General features: G+C 40.7%; 2 protein-coding genes and 1 pseudogene across 2 annotated transcripts; 2 read left to right on the top strand and 1 right to left on the bottom strand.

Annotated features, from left to right (window-relative positions):
* Positions 1-3,050: 3,050 nt before the first annotated feature.
* On the top strand, positions 3,051-4,791 carry LALBA (lactalbumin alpha). Its single transcript, XM_068561939.1, has 4 exons — positions 3,051-3,183; positions 3,518-3,676; positions 4,154-4,229; positions 4,731-4,791. Exons 1-4 carry the CDS (start codon positions 3,051-3,053, stop codon positions 4,789-4,791), a joined length of 429 nt encoding a protein of 142 aa, XP_068418040.1.
* A 4,477-nt stretch (positions 4,792-9,268) lies between these two features.
* On the bottom strand, positions 9,269-11,973 carry LOC137775789 (olfactory receptor family 5 subfamily BS member 1 pseudogene). The gene is given in 4 exon segments (XM_068561938.1): positions 9,269-9,337; positions 9,339-9,432; positions 11,202-11,865; positions 11,868-11,973. Coding segments are annotated over 4 exon segments (933 nt in total).
* Positions 11,974-21,017: 9,044 nt separating this feature from the next.
* Positions 21,018-21,952, top strand: LOC137775398 (olfactory receptor 8S1-like; annotated as a pseudogene).
* The last annotated feature ends 555 nt before the right edge of the window (positions 21,953-22,507 follow it).

The following is a 22,507-nucleotide window of genomic DNA, read 5'->3' as shown; positions in this document are numbered from 1 at the left end:
ACACACTAATACTGAAAAATCTGAAAGGGAAATTAAGAAAACACTCCCATTTACCACTGCAACAAAAAGAATCAAATACCTAGGAATAAACCTACCTAAGGAGACAAAAGACCTGTATGCAGAAAACTGTAAGACACTGATGAAAGTAATTAAAGATGATACAAACAGATGGAGAGATATACCATGTTCTTGGATTGGAAGGATCAACATTGTGAAAATGAGTATACTACCCAAAGCAATCTACAGATTCAATGCAATCCTTGTCAAACTACCACTGGCATTTTTCACAGAACTAGAACAAAAAATTTTATAATTTGTATGGAAACACAAAAGACCCCGAATAGCCAAAGCAATCTTGAGACAGAAAAACAGAGCTGGAGGAATCAGGCTCCCTGGCTTCAGACTACACTACAAAGCTACAGTAATCAAGACAGTATGGTACTGGCACAAAAACAGAAATATAGATCAATGGAACAGGATAGAAAGCCCAGAGATAAACCCACGGACCTATGTTCACCTTATCTTTGACAAAGGAGGCAAGAATATACATGTAGAAAAGACAGTGTCTTCAATAAGTGGTGCTGGGAAAACTGGACAGCTACATGTAGAAGAATGAAATTAGAACACTTCCTAACACCATACAGAAAAATAAACTCAAAATGGCTAAAGACCTAAATGTAAGGCCAGACACTATCAAACTCTCAGTGGAAAACATAGGCAGAACATTCTATGACATAAATCACAGCAAGCTCCTTTTGACCCACCTCCTAGAGAAATGGAAATAAAAACAAAAATAAACAAATGGGACCTAATGAAACTTAAAAGCTTTTGCACAGAAAAGGAAACCATAAACAAGACGAAAAGACAACCTTCAGAATGGGAGAAAATATTTGCAAATGAAGCAAGTGACAAGGGATTAATCTCCAAAATTTACAAGAAGCTCATGCAGCTCAATATCAGAGAAACAAACAACCCAATCCAAAAATGGGCAGAAGACCTAAATAGACATTTCTCCAAAGAAGATATACAGATTGCCAACAAACACATGAAAGGATGCTCAACATCACTAATCACTAGAAAAATGCAAATGAAAACTACAGTGAGGTATTCACACCAGTCAGAATGGCCATCATTAAAAAATCTACAAACAATAAATGCTGGAGAGGGTGTGGAGAAAAGGGAACCCTCTTGCACTGTTGGTGGGAATGTAAATTGATACAGTCACTATGGAGAACAGTATAGAGGTTCCTCAAAAACTAAAACTAGAACTACCATATGATCCAGCAATCCCACCGCTGGGCATATACCCTGAGAAAACCATAGGTCAAAAAGAGTCATGTACCACAATGTTCACTGCAGCACTATTTACAATAGCTGGGACATGAAGCAACCTAAGTGTCCATCGACAGATGAATGGATAAAGAAGATGTGGCACATATATACAATGGAAAATTACTCAGCCATAAAAAGAAACTAAACTGAGTTATTTGTAGTGAGGTGGATGGACCTACAGTCTGTCATACAGAGTGAAGTAAGTCAGCAAGAAAAATAACAAATACTGTGTGTTAACACATATATATGGAATCTAAAAAAAACCCCAAAACACGGTTCTGATGAGCCTACGGGAGGGACAGGAATAAAGACACAAACGTAGAGAATGGACTGAGGACACAGGGAGGGGGAAGGGTAAGCTGGGACGAAGTGGAGAGTAGCATTGACATATATACACTACCAAATGTAGAATAGGTAGCTAGTGGGAAACAATGTATCACACAGGGAGATCAGCCGGTGCTTTGTGACCACCTAGAAGGGTGGATTAAGGAGGGTGGGAGGGAGACGCAAGAGGGAGGGGATATGGGGATGTATGTATACGTATAGCTGATTCACTTTGTTATACAGTAGAAACTAACACAACATTTAAAGCAGTTATACTACAATAAAGATGTTAAAAAAAGAAAAAAGAAATCAGGTTTAGACATTGTGGTAGAGAGAATGACCCCCTGCATGAAGGAAGCTAACAGCTATTGGCACCATGACGTGAAGCTTGATGCCACAAAGTCGAAGGAATCATCAGGACTAGTATCCTAAACTCTACTGCTCAAGGGCACTGATCCGAAAGCTCAGATCCAGAATCTTGTTTTATAGGCTCTAGATATATATTACTCCAACCTTAAAGTGCTTGAAGTCCAATCTTCCCACTGGCTTGGGCATTCTTTTTTTAACCTTCCGTGGCCAACTCTGAAGCCGTCTACAAGTTTATATGTTTATGAACAAGTCTGTTACAAGTTATTACTTTTAGGTTAACAATGTGTTATCTGGCTATTTAGTGGTAGTGGTGGTTGGATGTGGGGAGGCTGATAAGAGCTCATAGGGTAGCTAGATACTGTCATACACACTTTTCAAGTTCTCCATTTTCGTGAAATAGGAAGTCTCTGGGTCCACGTTATATCTGATTCTCAGTCTATGTTGCCATATTCTATCTCTATTCCTGAGCCCTCAGCCACAAACTGGCATATCAAGGAATTCTTCCTTTGTTTCATGCCTGGGTCGACTGGGCAAATGCCAGCTCTGATCCTGGAGCCATGAGAAGTGATGATATACACTCCTTTCCCAAATTCTGTATTTCTCTAAGGAGAAGGGGGAGTTGGCCATGGACCCTTTTTGTATTTTCTAATTGCTTCACTCGTATTACCCCTGAGGCCTCCTTTGTTCCTGAAGTAGGTTGGGGACATCCTGCTTCCTAGAACCAACACTACAAGAAACAAAGGTATAAACAAAGCCAAATGGGAAACAGGATCATGCTTGTAACTCTCTCTGGACAGGTAACAATACCTGGTATGGTCTAGAGGTTCTGGGAAGGAAAAGAATAATGGGGTGAAATTACGGAAGGAAGCTGGCAGGATAAATGTTTCTCTGTTGGCATGACCAGTCTCTTTTCATCCTCTTCCTGGATGTAGGGCTTGATGCCAGGACCCCTGAGGCTTTCTCCACAAATAAAAGGAGGTGAAGTTGTGTGGTGACCCCATTTCAGAATCTTGGGAGCAGCCAAAATGATGTCCTTTGTCTCTCTGCTCCTGGTGGGCAACCTGTTCCATGCCATCCAGGCCGAACAATTAACAAAATGTGAGGTGTTCCAGAGGCTGAAAGACCTGGATGGCTATGGAGGCGTCACTTTGCCTGAATGTGAGTTCCCTGCTATCTTGCTTTGTTCCATACTTCATCTTCTTCTGTCTTCCCCACCCTTCTCTTCCTCCTCTTTTTTTCTCTACTTTTAATTCAATTATCTAATAATCCTCTTATCTGCTCATCTGTTTACTCTTTTATTACATTTATTCACCTATCTCTCCTTTCTCCCATTGTCTGATCTTTTTTTGGAGCTCTTCATCTTATCAAGATACTCTGTGGTTGGCCATATTTGGAGATTGGCTGGAGAGCCTTTTTCTGTCTGGGAATACAGGTCCTCATTTATACTATATGTGGACATCCCTGTGATATCTCTTTTTCATCTTTCTTTCAGGGGTCTGTACCGTATTTCATACCAGTGGTTGTGACACACAAACCGTAGTAAATAACAATGGCAGCACAGAATATGGACTCTTCCAGATCAATAATAAAATTTGGTGCAGAGACAACCATATCCCTCACTCAAGGGACATCTGTGGCATCTCCTGTGACAGTGAGTGACCTCTTTTACCATGTTCTTGTGTTTTTTTGGAGCCTACTCCTGGGATAATCTCCTTTTTTGGCATCAAGTGCACCTTTAACTTCACTGCCTTGGACTCCACATCAACTGGGGGACTTCAATTGTTAGTACTGAGTAAGAGGCTGTTAGAATTTTTCATTATCACCAAATCCCCAGACAGTCACTTAAAGTTCACGGGTAGATGATCTGAGCTGTTTGGGGATCTTGAAGTCTAATACCCTGCATTTTCAGAGTAAGTCAGTTGATGAAGTTGATAATTCCTCTAGAGATGCACCCAGAGAAGCGAAGGGAGTCCTTACCTAGGGGGAGGCATTATTGTACTGGATTTCTCATATAGAAAGGCAAAAGGCATAAGCCTCTAGATCAGAGAAGGACCAGGCAAGAGGGAAACTCATTACCTTTCTGGGTAATACTTAGCTCTCTCATTTTTCCCCCTGTAACTCCTGCCAGAGTTCCTGGATGATGACCTTACTGATGACATTATGTGTGTCAAGAAGATTCTGGATAATGTAGGAATTAACTACTGGTGAGTCCCCATTCTATTTTCTACTTTACCCTTCCCCTCCTTCTTCTCACCCTTTTAGTCCCAGCACCAGTCCCCTTTCCCTCTATTTCCTGGTCTTTTAAGCTAGAATGTAGTCTTCAAAACAAAACTCATCAAGCAGACTCAGGTTTTCAATTTTAAGCCTCACTCACTCCACTCCTGTTTAGCAATTTTCCTAACAAGTGTTCCCTAATAGAGGGCTGAGACCCAGGATTTCCTTCACCTGGATTTGAATATTTAATTCTACTTGTATAGTCCTAAACCCTAAAGCAAGCCCTTTGTACCACTGTCCTACAATTTTCTTGGAGTTTAAAAAAATGGACCTTCCTCCACTAGGTGGCTCAGTGTCCCTTGCCATCTGGTTAGGAAAGTGTAATTTTCACCCATACTCTTCCACCTCGTCCCTCCTGAGGATAAAGCTAGATGGAAGTTTGAACTAAGATCCGGCCAGTCAACTTGCCTTGTCTTTTTCTTCATGATCAGGTTGGCCCATAAAGCACTCTGTTCTGAGAAGCTGGATCAGTGGTGCTGCGAGAAGTGGTGAACGCCTGCTGTCTTTGCTGCTTCTGCCCTCTTTATGTTCCTGGAACTCCTCTTCCCTATGGCTACCTCGTTTTGCTTCTTTGTACTCCCTTGAAGCTAATTTGTCTCTGAGCCCTGAGCCCTGTAGTGACACCATTTGGACATGCGAGGGCTATTCTCCAGGGATGAGTGACTGGTGCTCTGGACTTTTGACCCTTGCTCAGTGCCCCCAGTGGCACTTTCATTACAACAGTGGATTCTACCTCTATCCTGAATAAAGGGCCTGATTTTGAGTGGCTGGCTGTATTTTCTTCCTGGAGGGAGAGGGAGGAAATAGGGTGAGTAGGTGGACATGGCCATGGGTCATAGCACCTTCGTCTCTGCTAAAGAGGAAATAGGCTGAACTTATAATAACTCAAAGGTACAGATTACTTTCTGTATCAACTCAATTCAATGAATATTTATTGATCACCTAGCATATTAAGAAACTATGGAGGGGAACTAAATTTGGCTAAAAGCATCTCTTGCCTCAAGGACTCATAGGAAAGATAAGATAAACATTAATAAATAATTATAATACAAGAAAGAGTGTCATAAGTATCATGAGAGAGGTTAGAAATGTGCCCTGAGTATTCATAAGAGGAAAGATAATTTAAATTTGGTGGGGGGCCGTGGGGAAAGGGCTCAAGGAAAGATTCATGACAGAAGTGACATTTAAGCTTGTTTGAAGTTGGGATTTTGACAGGTAGAGATGTAGGGTGGGAAAAGAACAGCAAGGGCAGGGGCTCCAAGAATCTGAAATGGGTGACTTGAGGGGGGTTGAGGTATTTCTTTACCCCTGAGATAATGAAATACCTTTCATAAATTGCTGTGAGATGAACTCTTTCTAAAAACAATAGACGAGAACAGCTCAGCAATTGAAGAATCTGGACACCTGGGGCCTTTTTGTTGGGACCCTGCACCCATTACCCCTTCTTGCTGCTTTGCTGGTCTTGAAGGAGGAATTTTGCAGAACTGTATTCTAATTTGATTATGAGAAATGTGAAAGAAGGAGAGTCAGGAGATTTGAGTCCTAAAGTCTGTTTCTGTTTCTCATTGATGGTCCAAAGCTGGGCAAGTCATCTCTGTCTCCGGGGCTCAATTTCCTCATCTTTAAATGACAGTTTTAGTCTAGTGATTTTTCTGAGATCTCTTCCTGCTTTGAGAATCCAGCATTCCAAGACTCCAGTTTGAATTACCCCATTTCTGTATTAGCTAAGTTATATCTTCTAATTCCCTCCTCCTACCTTCTATACCCACTGGGGCTTTAGGCATTCAGACCATATTTCTTTTGTCCCAGAGACCAGCAGCTCCCAAATGAATTCCCCACGGCCTGTTTAGGGACCTATAGGGCCAGGCAAGGGGTGGACAGGCCATCCCTCTCCTATACTTAATGAAAACAAACTCTCAGGAAATAACTTGTTATTCATCATATGATTTTAGTCTGAATTTGAACACAATGTGACACATCTCCCAGGGGTATTGCATGCTATTCCCTCCCTAATTATGGGACAAAAGGCTTTCCCCCAAGTCTACAGGGTTTTAGGAATAACCCCTGTGCATGGTGGTGTGTGGGAGGGCAGGATTGAACGGCCACTCCTCCCACTGATCTCACACATCTACTTACTACTTTGCCTCAGTTACACCCTCAGGAAGGTATATGCTCTGGAAAATATAAGGGACCAGCTCCACCAAGTGGGCAGAGCAGAAATGCAACTAAAGCTGGGACTGTTTTGCTCAGCTCCATAGCCCTGGCCTTCATTCTACAGAGAAATATCCTGATCTTGGAAATTTCACCTGTGAATGTACCATATATGAGGCCATGATTTCCAGAGGGTTTTGCTGAAGGAAACTGACAATTGCAGAGAGGATCTTAGCCTGAGGGTCAAAGGATCAAGAACAGGTAGAAGCTAGGGAGCTGGCATGGATGTGGTCTTGACTGATGCAGACCTCTCTGCCTTTGGGTAGAAGCAGGACAGAAAACTGCTGTTGTTCTCTTTCAGAGAACCCTCTTGGGAGCTGAATGGGAGGTGGGGTGGTAGCTGAGAATTTGTTCTGCTTTCTCTAACTCCTTCTCCTTCCTCTAGGCCTGGAAAAACTCCTGAACCAGGCAGGGATCAGAAGCGACCCAGACTAAGGTGGGTGGTGGAGAAACTCAGGGCAGAGGCTGTCAGAGTGCACACGTTTCACCGAGCTCTGTGTGAGGAGGACCCTGGATGGTGTCCCAAAATATGGACTCTTTTTCTCTCCTGATCTCTCCTCCATGCTACTTTCCTCTGTCATCTATATTGTCATGAAGGCAGGAATTTTACTGGACAAAATTGTTTCTTTTCATATGTTCCTTTTCTCACCCCCTCCTTCTCTCTCATTCATTCTTTTTTTTTTTCCACACTAATTGAGAGCATATTAAATGACAGGACATACTAGACACTGGGGATACAGAATCTGTTAGGGGTTTTGCTCTCAAGACTTACACTTTAGAGGAGGATACTCCCTCCTGTTTCCTAGAATCATGCAACAGAAAGGACTCTTCAGACAGATCCATTGCTCATTCCTGCATTCACTCCTTAATCAACAAATAGTTATTGAGGATTTATTATTTGCTATGTTCTATTTAGGTGTTACTTGCTAAGAACAAAGACAGCAGGAGACACACTTATTTTATTTCATTTCTTTCTAAGTTACTCTGGAGCTGTAGATTTTGCCAGAGATTTTTTGGTATGGGAACAAAGGAGGAATTGGGTCTCAGTACTAAGAAGGGACTCTCCCAGAATTAAGTGGGATATTTACTAGTGGTCAGATAGGTTGATTTACACTTTGTGCATAGACAAAAGTAAAAGAGTGCAGGAGAGGCAAAAGGGGAAGGGTAGAAAGGACAAGAAATGAGAGGAAAAAGCAATAGCTGTGGAAATGGCTGGTGAAGCTGTGAAGATTTTCTTCACTTTTTTCCCCCAGTTTTATAGAGAGATAATTGACATACATTTCTGTACAATTTCAAGGTATATAGCATGATGGTTTGATGGTTCTATATACATATATATGAGTATTGCAATAGGTTCAGTTAGTATCCATTATCTCAAAATTCCTAATTAGGAAAATCCTGAAAGTTCCCTCTGATGGAGAAAATTTTCACACATTGAGGTATGGGGAAGTAATTTTGGCTTATACATTGTTCAGCCTGAACTTTGTGTGAACTAGAACAGCGTGTTAAACACACACAGCACATCTGCTTTAACCATTAAGGTAAAGAATGTCTGCTTTGAAGATAAGGATAAAAAGCTCCTTTCTTATGACATCCACATTAACACTCCCTCGAAGATAAGGTTCTCTTCCCAGACACCAGGGTCCTGCTGTCTCACTCTATATATACTAAACCTGTCTTTTTTGGAAACTTGAAGACATATACCCCTGTCATGTTTGATGTATGTTCTTTGTTCTGATAAGCTATGTGTCTATGCTAAAAACCATGCTTCAACGGAGCAGTTTCTCAGAGTTATCTGAGAGGCTGTCTCTTGGGCTACAGTCCTCAGTTTGGCTCAAATAAAACTCTTTTCTATTCCTAAAAAAAAAAAAAAAAAAAAATCCATCATCTCATAAAGATACAATATAAAGAAAAGAAAGAAGAAAAAGGAAAAAAGAAAGAACTTTTCTCCTGGTGATGAGAACTCTAAGGATTTACTCCCTTAACAGATTTCCTATGTATCATACAGCAGTGTTAACTATAGTCATCATGTTGTACATCACCTTCCTAGTACTTACACTGGAAATTTGTACCTTTTGGTCACCTTCCTCCAATCCCCCTTCCTCCCACCCTCCATCCCTGATCTCTCACATGTCTGATCGCTTTTTCTATTAGTTTGGTTTTTCCCTAGGTTCCGCATATAAGTAAGATCATATTGTATTTGTCTTTCTTTGTCTGACTTGTTTCACTCAGCACAATACCTTCAAGGTCCATTCATGTTGTCAAAAATGGTAGAATTTCCTCATTTTTATGGCTGAATAATATTCCACTGCTTTATCCATAACTTCTTTATCCATTTATCCACTGATGTATGCTTAGCTTCTTTCCATGTCTTGACTACTGTAAATAATGCTGCTATGAACATGGGGGTGCAGATTATCTTTTTGAGTTAGTGTTTTCATTTCCTTTGGATATATTCCCAGGAGTTGAATTGCTGGATCCTATGGTGGTTCTATTTTTAGTTTTTTGAAGATCCTCCATACTGTTTTTGAGAGGATTTTCTTGTGTAGTGACTGGGTTCCCTGTGGATGGGTGCCATCAGTTCTGTGGAGGTTTGCCCATCTCGTTTGACTGGGGGAGGGCATTGGAGTCAGAGGAACTAAGGCTTCTGTCTTGGACAAGAATTCATGCTAAGATAGCTTAGTGGTGATAGCTCTTTCTGTCTCCTCTTCCTTACCATAACTTTTCCTCCTATTATGAGGAGTTAGTAGAGCCTGACTTAGAAGGTAAGCCTGGGATTCCTGCCCAGCAACCTCCCCAGAGCTGCCTTCCCCTCCTGGTTCTTCAGAACTGTAGATAAGGCGCTTTAGCAGTGGGGTCACCACACTGTACTGCACTGACAGCACTTGCTCCAGGGCTGAGTCGGAAGCTGGAGTCATGTACCTTGAAAGGAATTGCCCAAAGGAGTAACCTGAGCTCAGGACAGTGGCCACAATGCTGTTGGCAGCCACAGTCCATCCCATCCCGGACTCTGCAAAAAGTGTCCTCAGAGCTAAATCAACCACTAATGGTAGAAACATCTAGAAATGACTGAATTATCAGTGAGAAGTCAGTCATTTCTGCCTTCAAACGCCTCCATACATGAGTGATCTTACACAAAACATTATAGGAGTTGCCCCGAGGAAAAAGGAGGTTCTGCAGTATATCAAGTGCTACAGGTCAGAACTGAAAACAATTTCATACATTTCTGTAGCACTTCGTACTTTTTAAAGTGTCTTTCCTTAATAGTTATGATGATAATATGAGGATTTTTTCTCTTCTTTTCCCTATATATACAATGATATGTTCCCACCTTGTGGTGATTGTTCCTTATAAAACTGTATGCTAGTCCAATAATGCTGTCATTTTCCCTAACATTTATGGCTCTGGGGATTACCCCAGAATCACAGCACATTATTTTTATAATGCTTAGTGGAATAAACATTTGTCCTTTTAGATGCATTTTTCTTTGGCTTAGAAAAGAAACCAAGCTTTGTAAATAAAGTGAAAGGTAAAAATGTGTTTAGCACAAGATGTGAATCCAAAATAATAAGATTAAATTTTTGGATGCATCTTGTTAAGTGTCACTGGGAGTATTTCCCAAAGAAGCATTAAATATTTTTTTGTTGTTGTTGCAATTGTGCTATTATCATTGGAACATTCTTTGTGGGTTCTGGTGTGCTTGGTTAAAAAGATATTAATTTTACTGTCATTTTTTATCTTTTAATTTATCCCTCCTAAAATATCTGTGAAGTAGGTGGGAGAAATCTTATCATCCCCTTATGGCAAATGAGGAAACTGAGACAAAGAGAGCTGAAGAGATTTGTCCACAGGCTCAGGTGAGCTCTCCTGGGCAATTCCTTATCCTTTCCCACCCCTGATTTCACTTCAAGTAACAAGCAGGTGAAAAAAGTATAGAGCAATTTGTGCAAATCCATCTCCAGTTCACTAGTAGAGAACACAGACCATTAGTTATTCTGTTTCCTGGTAAGCAAGGACTCATCAACTAGAGCTGTTTATGTTTGAGAGAAACATGGTAGAAAAGAGCATGAGGTTTCAAGTCAGTGAGACTTGGTTTACATTATGGCCCCATTCTTAGCTTGTTCTGGGAACTTTGAGAAAGTACCTGGTTACTCCTGAAACTCAGGTTAATATCCAGAAATGAGGTTAATAATATTTCTTTTGTGGTGTGACACATACTAAAATTGAGCTTGATTGTGTAAAGCTGTTGTTGTATAGTAGGTGCCTAATAAATATTTACAGTACAAATAAGCTTTGGAGACATCATTTTCCAGTAGGAAAGAGAAATGGCATCTGTTTCAAGGACAATATGTATTATTTTTTTGTCTAACACTGAATAAAAGTCTACCAAAGGCTCTCTGATTTCCTTTTGAGGACTGCCAAATCATAGGTTAATGAAAGTATGAAAATCTTTAGTTCTTGTATAAGCTTATTTTTTAGAGTTAGACAACTGAGTCCTCAGAAAGAAAATGGATTTTTAAAAAATAATTCACACATCTAGTCCACAGCAGAGCCAGAACTAGAACACAGGCCTTCTGAATTGCAGTACAATTCTTTCCTGCTACCTTGCAGTGCTCTGTTCTACAGGCCAAGGTTACTTTAGAGTGAAAAATACCCTACATTTACTTTCCAGAGGTGTAGCAATGACATACCTGAAAACTCCTGAACCATAAAGGATGGTGACCGCAAGAAAATGAGATGAGCAGGTAGAGAAGATCTTGCTCCGACCCGTGGCAGAGTTGATCCCCACAGCTGTCATGATGATACGGGTGTAGGATCCCAGCAATAGGACAAGGGTACCAAGGCCCAGGACCGCCATGGTGGTCAGGATGGAGGCAATGTTAACGTAGGGCTCACAACAGGCCAACACGAGCACTGGGGGAAGCTCGCAGGCAAAACTGCGAATGAGGTTGGGGCCACAGAAGTGATACTGAGCAAGGAGGGTGGTTTTAACAAGGCCCATTCCCATTCCTATGGCCCAGGATGCTCCCACCAGGCCAGTACACACCTTCTTGTTCATAGCCATCACATACAGCAGTGGGTGGCACATGGCCTGGAACTGGTCACAGGCCATGACTGAAAGAAGGCAAGCTTCAGTGGCCCCGGAAAATACGACCAAGGAGATCTGGGTGAAACACTCAAAGAGGGTTATAGTCTTCCACTTGGAAAGAAGGTTCTCTAGCAGCTTAGGCACTATGATTGAGGAATAGAAAGCATCCAGGAAGGAGAGGTGACTGAGGAAGAAGTACATGGGGCTGCAGAGGTGGCAACCAGTCCTGATCACCAGCAGCATCAGCAGGTTCCCTGTGAGGGAACCCTGTAAATCACCAGGAATATTACAAGTAGTACTACCTGTATCTGAGGGTTGTTGAGTAGTCCTAGGAGAACAAACGCAGTGACTGTGGTTATGTTGCCAACTTCCATGGAACATTTGAGTTTCCCTTCAGAGGGACAAGAACAGAAAAGAATGCTCAAATGTGTTATGAGTCCCAGAGCATGGCTGGAGATGAGGCATTATGAATAAAGCTTTAGGGCTGACCCAGGACAGATCATGTAGCAGAGGCAACCTTGTCATGTCAGACCTCATCAACCCTTCCCAGCTCAGGGCAATAATCTATTGCCTAAGGTGGAGAAGTAGGAAGGAAGAGTGTAGAGAATCAAACCTAGAAAGGAAGGAGAAGAGAAAAGAGATTATTCAGACTGGAGAAGGAAAGGAAGGGAGTTGGAAATAGACTCCAGAGCACTGAGAAGTGCTGTTCTCCAGTTCCAAAAGGAACTGAGTTCAAACCACAGGAAGGCTTACTGGCATAGTGAGTTAAAACTGGCATAGTGAGTTAAACATTTTGGCTGACCATCTGGCTGATAGACCACGATGCATGTTTGAATGATTGGTAGAGGTATTGTGACACCTGATGACGGCACAAGACCTTTCTCTGTCACTGTAAGTTCATGAATAAGTCACCTTGGGTTTCTCATTTAAAAAAAAAACCAAACAACAGTCTGGGAAAACTAGATGGTTTATAAAGTCCTTTTCAGCTTAGAAATTCTAAAGGTTGGGGGACAAACTTCCTTGGGTATCTCTGGTACTAAATGGAAATCTTCTCTCCTTCTGTGTCAACCCAAGCAGAAGTGGCACATGAGTAGGCTGGCTTCATGGAAGCCAGGCAGGAGCATGCCCTCAAATTGGAGGGGAGAGCTGTGCACATCAGTTACTCCAAGGGCTTCCCATTCCAGGATTTCTGTGAATTTATAATGTCCACTTCTTTGCACTGTAATCTCAGGACTTAACATGAGAGTCCATGAAGACTGTGCTGAAGGTGCTATGGAAGATGGTGGAGTAGAAGGATGTGCGCTCACTCCTTCTTATGAGAGCACTGGAATCACAGCTAACTGCTGAACAATCATTGACAGGAAGACACTGGAACTCACCAAAAAAGATACCCCACATTCAAAGACAAAGGAGAAGCCACAATGAGATGGTAGGAGGGGCGCAATCACAATAAAATCAAATCCCATAACTGCTTGGTGGGTGATTCACAAACTGGAGAACACTTATACCACAGAAGTCCACCCACTGGAGTGAAGGTACTGAGCCACACGTCAGGCTTCCCAACCTGGGGGTCTGGAAATGGGAGGAGGAATTCCTAGAGAATCAGACTTTGAAGGCCAACGAGAATTGATTGCAGGACTTCAACAGGACTGGGGGAAAGAGAGACTCCACTCTTGGAGGGCACACACAAACTAGTGTGCACATCAGGACCCAGGGGAAGGAGCAGTGACCCCATAGGAGACTGAACCAGACCTACCTGCTAGTGTTGGAGGGTCTCCTGCAGAGGTGGGGGGGTGGCTGTGGCTCACCATGAGGGCAAGGACACTGGCAACAGAAGTTTTAGGAAGTAATCCTTGGCGTGAGCCCTCCCAAAGTCCACAATTAGCCCCACCATAGAGTGGGGTAGGCTCCAGCGGTGGGCTGCCTCAGGCCAAACAACCAACGGGGAGGGAACCCAGCTCCACCCATCAGCAGACAAGTGGATTAAAGTTTTACTGAGCTCTGCCTACCAGAGCAACAGCCAGCTCTACCCACCACCAGTCCCTCCCATTAGGAAGCTTGCACAAGCCTCTTAGATAACCTCATCCACCAGAGGGCAGACAGCAGAAGCAAGAGGAACTACAGTCCTGCAGTCTGTGGATAAAAAACCACATTCACAGAAAAATAGACAAAATGAAAATGCAGAGGACTATGTACCAGATGAAGGAAGAAGATAAAACTCCAGAAAAACAACTAAATGAAGTGGAGATAGGCAACCTTGCAGACAAAGAATTCAGAATAATGATAGTGAAGATGAGCCAGGACCTTGGAAAAAGAATGGAGGCAAAGATCGAGAAGATGCAAGAAATGTTTAACAAAGACCTAGAAGAATTAAAGAACAAACAAACACCTAGAAAAATTAAAGAATGAACAGAGAGAAACAATACAATAACTGAAATGAAAACTACACTAGAAGGAATCAATAGCAGAATAACTGAGGCAGAAGAAAGGATAAGTGACCTGGAAGACAGAATGGTGGAATTCACTGCCATGGAACAGAATAAACATAAAAGAATGAAAAGAAATGAAGACAACTTAAGAGACCTCTGGGACAACATTAAACACAACAACATTTGCATTATAGGGGTCCCAGAAGGAGAAGAGAGAGAGAAAGGACCCGAGAAAGTATTTGAAGAGATTATAGTCGAAAACGTCCCTAACACGGGAAAGGAAATAGCCACCCAAGTCCAAGAGGCTCAGAGAGTCCCAGGCAAGAAAAATCCAAGGAGAAACACACTGATACACATAGTAATCACATTGACAAAAATAAAAGACAAAGAAACATTATTGAAAGCAACAAGGGAAAAACGACAAATAACATACAAGGGAACTCCCATAAGGTTAACAGCTGATTTCTCAGCAGAAACTCTAGAAGCCAGAAGGGAGTGGCACAATATACATAAAGTGATGAAAGGGAAGAACCTACAACCAAGGTCGCTCTACCTGGCAAGGATCTCATTCAGATTCGATGGAGAAATCAAAAGCTTGACAGACAAGCAAAAGCTAAGAGAATTCAGCACCAACAAACCAGCTTTACAACAAATGCTAAAGGAACGTCTCTAAGTGGGAAACAAAAGAGAAGAAAAGAACCTACAATAACAAACCCATAACAATTAAGAAAATGGTAATAGGAACATACATATCGATAATTACCTTAAACGTGAATGGATTAAATGCTCCAACCAAAAGACACAGGGTCGCTGAATGGATACAAAAACAAGGCCCATATATATGCTGTCTACAAGAGACCCACTTCAGACCTAGGGACACATACAGACTGAAAGTGAGGGGATGGAAAAAGATATTCCATGCAAATGGAAATCAAAAGAAAGCTGGAGTAGCAATACTCATATCATATAAAATAGACTTTAAAATAAAGAATGTTACAAGAGACAAGGAAGGACACTACATAATGATCAAAGGATCAATCCAAGAAGAGGATATAACAATTATAAATATATGTGCACCCAACATAGGAGCACCTCGATACATAAGGCAACTGCTAACAGCTATAAAAGAGGAAACTGACAGTAACACAATAATAGTGGGAGACTTTAACACCTCATTTACACCAATGGACAGAATATCCAGACAGAAAATTAATAAGGAAACACAAGTTTTAAATGACACAATAGACCCTATAGATTTAATTGTTATTTATAGGACATTCCATCCAAAAACAGCAGATTACACTTTCTTCTCAAGTGTGCACAGAACATTCTTCAGGAGAGATCACATCTCGGGTCACAAATCAAGCTATGGTAAATTTAAGAATATTGAAATCATATCAAGCTTCTCTTGGACCACACCACTCTAGACAAGTGGACTTGAGTTTTCCAATTTTCTTGGAAGCTTATTTGTTTGCTTTCTTAATAAATATTAAGGATTATTTTTATTCTAGAGCTAATGTTATTAACAATCTTAAAATTTATTTTAATAAATAAATGGAAATTTGTTTTGTATCAGGATGATGATAACTTAAGTAAATGATTCCTCACATCACATCTCAATCTGTGAGCACTCAAAATTTAACAGAGCAACTATGTAGGTTGAATCTACACAGATGCATCATACAAAGGGAGTCAAATTGTTTAGAAAAAATGAGTTCACTGATTTTTTTTTCTTCTCTTTACTAATTTGATAATAACTTAGAGAATCAGCAACTCACTTACAGGTAAATTCCCATTGCCTCGTAAGGACCAGTCAAATATTCTTCGCCCAGTCTGTCTCCAATCAACTCTCTCTAGTGAGTCATGTGTGGTGCTTCATGGTCATTACATCAATCTAATAGTTCCAAAGGCCACGTCTAGGCAAGCTTTATGAATTTTGACTTGCTGACATTCTTGAATACAGTTGCTAAAGTTCTTAAGTACAAGATTGGCTTCAAATTGTGACTACTGGGAATAGCAGAGCTGTCATTCCCCTAAACTGCTAAGCCAGGGAGTTAATGTTCAGGCTGTCTAAACACAACCATTCTAGGATGAGCTAGACCAGATAACCACATGAGTGACTGAGACATGTTATAAAGAAACATGTGGAAATCCAAGTGAAGAGATGCCTGGAAGAAGGCATTTGAGATCATTTGAAAGAAGCAACTGTCCTGTGGCTATTTCATGTTGTTAGTGCTGACTCTAGTAATATATTTAATTATCAGTAGTATTTCACAAACTTAACCATGTTTCAGGACGCAGAAAACTACCTTCTCTCATTCATTTTCTTAGAAGCTAGATTTATTTATTTATTTTTAAGATGCTACCAGAAAACTACTAGAGCTAATCAATGAATTTGGTAAAGTAGCAGGATACAAAATTAATGCACAGAAATTTCTTGCACTCTTATACGCTAATGATGAAAAATCTGAAAGAGAAATTAAGAAAACACTCCCATTTACCATTGCAACAAAAAGAATAAAATATCTAGGAATAAACCTACCTACAGAGACAAAAGACCTGTATGCAGAAAATTATAAGACACTGATGAAAGAAATTAAAGATGATACAAATAGATGGAGAGATATACCATGTTCCTGGATTGGAAGAATCAACATTGTGAAAATGACTCTACTACCCAAAGCAATCTACAGATTCAATGCAATCCCTATCAAACTACCACTGGCATTTTTCACAGAACTAGAACAAAAAATTTCACAATTTGTATGGAAACACAAAAGACCCCGAATAGCCAAAGCAATCTTGAGAACGGAAAATGGGGCTGGGGGAATCAGGCTCCCTGACTTCAGACTATATTACAAAGTTTCAGTAATCAAGACAGTTTGGTACTGGCACAAAAACAGAAATATAGATCAATGGAACAGGATAGAAAGCCCAGAGATAAACCCACGCACATATGGTCACCTTATCTTTGATAAAGGAGGCAAGCATATACAGTGGAGAAAAGACAGCCTCTTCAATAAGTGGTGCTGGGAAAATTGGACAGGTACATGTAAAAGTATGAAATTAGAACACTCCCTGACACCATGCACAAAAATAAACTCAAAATGGATTAAAGACCTAAGTGTAAGGGCAGACACTATCAAACTCTTAGAGGAAAACATAGGCAGAACACTCTATGACATACATCACAGCAAGATTCTTTTTGACCCAGCTCCCAGAGAAATGGAAATAAGAACACAAATAAACAAATGGGACCTAATGAAACTGAAAAGCTTTTGCACAGCAAAGGAAACCATAAACAAGACCAAAAGACAACCCTCAGAATGGGAGAAAATATTTGCAAATGAAGCAACTGACAAAGGATTAATCTCCAAGATTTACAAGCAGCTCATGCAGCTCAATAACAAAAAAACCAACAACCCAATCCAAAAATGGGCAGAAGACCTAAATAGACATTTCTCCAAAGAAGATATACAGATGGCCTACAGACACATGAAAGAATGCTCAACATCATTAATCATTAGAGAAATGCAAATCAAAACTACAGTGAGATATCATCTCACACCGGTCAGAATGGCCATCATCAAAAAATCTAGAAACAATAAATGCTGGAGAGGGTGTGGAGGAAAGGGAACACTCTTGCACTGTTGGTGGGAATGTAAATTGATACAGCCACTATGGAGAACAGTATGGAGGTTCCTGAAAAAACTACAAATAGAACTACCATACGACCCAGCAATCCCAATACTGGGCATATACCCTGAGAAAACCATAGGTCAAAAAGAGTCATGTACCAAAATGTTCATTGCAGCTCTATTTACAATAGCCAGGACATGGAAGCAACCTAAATGTCCATCGACAGATGAATGGATAAAGAAGATGTGGCACATATATACAATGGAATATTACTCAGCCATAAAAAGAAATGAAATGGAAGTATTTGTAATGAGGTGGATGGAGTTAGAGTCTGTCATACAGAGTGAAGTAAGTCAGAAAGAGAAAAACAAATACAGTATGCTAACACATATATACGGAATCTAAGGAAAAAAAAAAAAAAGGCCATGAAGAACCTAGTGGCAAGACGGGAATAAAGACACAGACCTACTAGAGAATGGACTTGAGGATATGGGGAGGGGGTGGGGTGAGATGTGACAGGGTAAGAGAGTGTCATGGACATATATACACTACCAAATGTAAAATAGATAGCTAGTGGGAAGCAGCCGCATAGCACAGGGAGATCAGCTCGGTGCTTTGTGACCACCTAGAGGGGTGGGATGGGGAGGGTGGGAGGGAGGGAGATGCAAGAGGGAAGAGAAATGGGAACATATTGTATATGTATAACTGATTCACTTTGTTATAAAGCAGAAGCTAACACACCATTGTAAGGCAATTATACTTCAATAAAGATGTTTAAAAAAAAAAAAAAAGAAAGAAGTAACATATCAAGCTACCATCTTGCCACAGCAGGAGGTTCTCAATAAAACGTCCTACTTCTACGTAAAAAAAAAAAAAAAAAAAAAAATGTATTAATGGCGAAAAAATGTGGTATGGTTGGTTATCTTAAACTGTTTTTCTAAGTTGTTACATTAATGTTCATTTTAAAATATTTGAAAAGTATTGAAAGTACAAAAAACCCCAGATTGAGGAAGTAATCCATAATCCTACCATACAGAGATGACACTGTAAATAAACTTGCATATTTCCTTCTAAAAAAAAAACAAACCAGAAAATTATAAGACACTGATGAAAGAAATTAAAGATGATACAAACAGATGGAGAGATATACCATGTTCTTGGATTGGAAGAATCAACACTGTGAAAATGACTATGCTACCCAAAGCAATCTACAGATTCAATACAATCCCTATCAAACTACCACTGGCATTTTTCACAGAACTAGAACAAAAAATTTTATAATTTGTATGGAAACACAAAAGACCCCAAATAACCAAAGCAATCTTGAGAAAGAAAAACGGAGCTGGAGGAATCAGGCTCCCTGACTTCAGACTATACTACAAAGCTACAGTAATCAAGACAGTATGGTATTGGCACATAAACAGAAATATAGATCAATGGAACAGGATAGAAAGCCCAGAGATAAACCCACGCACATATGGTTACCTTATCTTTGGTAGAAGCTAGCTTTAAATCACACTCCTGCACCTTCTTGGGCATCAGGTTGCCTTGTTGGACAGAATTTACAGGTAATCAGAATTTGGGTTATGAGAAGGGCTTTGAAGCCAGAATCATGGATGAAGAATTAGTAAGTAAGGGCTCACCCCTACTAGGTAATTAAATCTGGGACAGATCTTGCATTATCAGGTACCAAGCAACTCACGATTAGGCAAAACCAGGAATCAAGCTGGGACACCACGACGAATCCTGAGAGTTACCTAAAGCATAGGCCCTACACTATCAGACCAGAGTTAGAAACTGGGTAACCATGTTTAACTAGACTCCCTGATGTTATAAACTAGTTGTAGAGTCTTAGAAAAAAAGTAGAATCTAAGGACAGGAATATAATCTAGTCATGAAAAGGGACTGGACCTGAACACAGAAAGTGTTTAAGGATCAAGATCAGAGAAGTACACAACTGAGGTACATACAGGACTGAATGTTTTAAGCAGCCTTTCTAGACTGGAGAATGAAAGGTGAGATCTACTTCCTTTGGGACAGAGTAAATAGCAACTGGTGATTTCAATGGAAGATAGGGGCCCCATCAAGCACCAGCTGTCGCAGGACTGAGAGGGTGGGTTCCTGATCTTCTCTTACATTGTCTCTGTTCTACCCAGTCTCAGGGAATTGTCCAGAGTCTTGTTCTAGAGAGGGTCTTCTCTCTTGGCTGCTCCTCTGAGCACTGGCATAATTTCCATTCATGTCTTTTGCTTCCTTCTTTGTCTGGAGTTTTCTGCCCAACTGAGCTATGCATCCATCCCAGAAAGTAATGTAAGGGCAAGTGCCAAAGATACACAGAGAGTCCCTAATACTTCCTGTCTCATTTACAGCCTCTCTTCCTTTTAAGAACAATCACCTGCCCTCCCCTTCTGAGTGAAATTGCCCACAGTGATTGTAAAACGGTTTAACTTTGGAAGGGAACAACTCAAGAGTGATTTCAAAATGCCAGTCTTCAGCTACCTTGGTGATCTCTACATGATTTTCTTATACCTCCTTTACAAAACAAGTACAGTAATTGTCACAGCAAAAACTTGAATTCCTGCTAGTGCATCACCCTGCAAGAGGATTTATTAATTACCTGACTTCTGCCTACAATTGTAGCCTACAGTAATAATAATGATGAAAATAATCATCATAATAATGAGTTTTACGTAGGCATTTTTCTACTTTATATGTTATATATTTTATTCTTACAAAAACCCTATGAGATGGGTACAATTATTATCACATTTTACAAGCAAGAAAACTGAGATACAGAACAATTAAGTCATTTGTACAAGGTCTCACAAGTAATTAGTGGCGGAGCTGAGATTTGAACCTAGACTGATTCTTACCTGTAAGGGACTATGCTGTGCTGCTCATTCATAATATAGGGTCCAGCTGAAAAGAGCTATCCCATTTCCTATCTTTACCTTTGATTGCACTGTTCTCTCAATCTGCATGTCTCTCTAGAGAAACTTTACTCTTTCTTTAAATCTTTTCTCAAAGACCTCAACATTAACTCATTAGTAGCTCTTCCAAAAATCAACTCTAGACTTCCCATTGCACTAATCATAATAGTTTCTAATTACCTGCATTCATATTTGTGTCTCACTGAAGTGCGACCTTTAAAATGAGTGAGACCATGCTTAGGTCTTCATTATATTTAAAGTGACTGACATAAAATATGGCCTACTGTAGAAGATAAACATTTATTTGCCGATTAATGGTATAATAAAAGAGAATCAATGCAATGTGAAAACTATTTGGAGGATAAAGGAAACTTCACTGCGATGATTTTTTATATAACTTTTAGGAAACAGCCTTTGTGAATGGCTTCGGGGAACCACAGCACCATCACTAAATTCTTACTCCTTGGGCTGTCTCCTGACCTCCACATCCAGGCTGTGCTCTTTTTGTTGTTCCTGGAGATTTACTTCCTGACCATAATGGGGAACTTTTTGATGGTGCTGGTGATCAGGGCTGATTCTCACCTCCACACGCCCATGTATTTCTTCCTGAGTCATCTCTTTTTCCTGGATCTTTGTTTATCCTCAGTCATTGTGCCCAAGATGCAGAAGGACCTCCTGTCTGAGACAAAAACCATCTCATAAAGGGCTGCCTGGTTCAAGGCTTCTTTGCATTTATCACTGTAGGGACTGAAGCCTGTCTGCTCTCAGTGATGGTCTATGACCGCTATGCCACCATCTGCCACTCTCTATTCTATGGACAGATGATGAAGAAACAGCTGTGTGTGCAGCTTGTGTGGGGCTCATGGGGTTTGGGTGCTTTAAGCACATTTATTAACACCCTTCTAGCTGCCAACTTGCACTTCTTTGAGAATCATACCATTAGCTGCTATAGCTGTTAGGTGCCCTCTCTCTTGTCTCTGTCCTGCTCTGATGTCTCCACCAACCTCATAGTCCTGCTTTGCTCCAGCCTGATGCATGGGTTTGGGACCCTCCTCCCAGCAGTCTCCTCCTATGCTCGTGTTGTCTCCACCATCCTGAGCATCAGCTCCACTGCAGGCAGAAGCAAGGCCTTCTCCACCTGCTCCACCCACCTCACTGCAGTGAGTTTCTTCTTTGGCTCAGGGTTTCTCTGCTACCTCATGCCAACTTCAGGATCCCCTCTGGAGTTGATCTTCTCTGTGCAGTATGGTGTGGTCACTCCCATGCTGAATCCTCTTGTCTACAGCCTGAAGAAAAAGGAGGTGAAGGCAGCTGTGAGAAGAACACTGGGAAAGTACTTGTCATGTTCCAGATGAAAAAATAAAGCCAGAGGAAAATGAAGAATCAGGATACTATGATATTGTGAGAGTTCACATTAAGAAAAACCTCCTGGCTCTACACAACGTCAGATACTACAAGGTAAATTAACCGTGCAAAGAAGTGAACACAGAGATATTAGAGAGGTGTTAGCTTAGGCCAAATAGAGGGAAAACAATGGGTTAAACAACTAACTTAATCCAGAAAATGTGGTCTTGAAAGTATTGATTCGTCATTCTCAGTACTCCCCAAATAATCACTTAGTTCTGCTTAATAGGTAAAATACTTGTTTTGAATCATTACTTTCCATTGAATTTAGGGAAAGGCACTGAAAGCTGTAATTTCACTATTAAGAGAGTATTCAGATATTGGGTAAAAAGAGTCATAGATTTTTGGATCAGGAAATAGGAGAAAAATGAACATCAACTGGAGTGGGCCCTTGGAGACAGGCAAAAAGAAGGAGGTAAAGGTTCTGAAGACAATGAGTTCCCATATTAGGACAGAGGACAGGCTCACATAAAATCTTCCAAGGACCCTGCTATTTCTTGCCAGCA

The sequence above is a fragment of the Eschrichtius robustus genome, chromosome 13 (genome assembly GCF_028021215.1).
Source record: "Eschrichtius robustus isolate mEscRob2 chromosome 13, mEscRob2.pri, whole genome shotgun sequence".
In the NCBI taxonomy this organism is placed as follows: Eukaryota; Metazoa; Chordata; class Mammalia; order Artiodactyla; family Eschrichtiidae; genus Eschrichtius; species Eschrichtius robustus.
The sequence above is the reverse complement of the archived record's forward strand: the minus strand, read 5'-3'. Positions and strand labels throughout refer to the sequence as shown.

Coding starts and splice junctions, on each gene's coding strand:
- LALBA (XM_068561939.1), top strand. CDS start 3,051: ATGATGTCCTTTGTCTCTCTGCTCCTGGTGGGCAACCTGTTCCATGCC. Junction 3,184..3,517: donor AGGCGTCACTTTGCCTGAAT/GTGAGTTCCCTG, acceptor TCTTTCTTTCAG/GGGTCTGTACCGTATTTCAT. Junction 3,677..4,153: donor CTGTGGCATCTCCTGTGACA/GTGAGTGACCTC, acceptor AACTCCTGCCAG/AGTTCCTGGATGATGACCTT.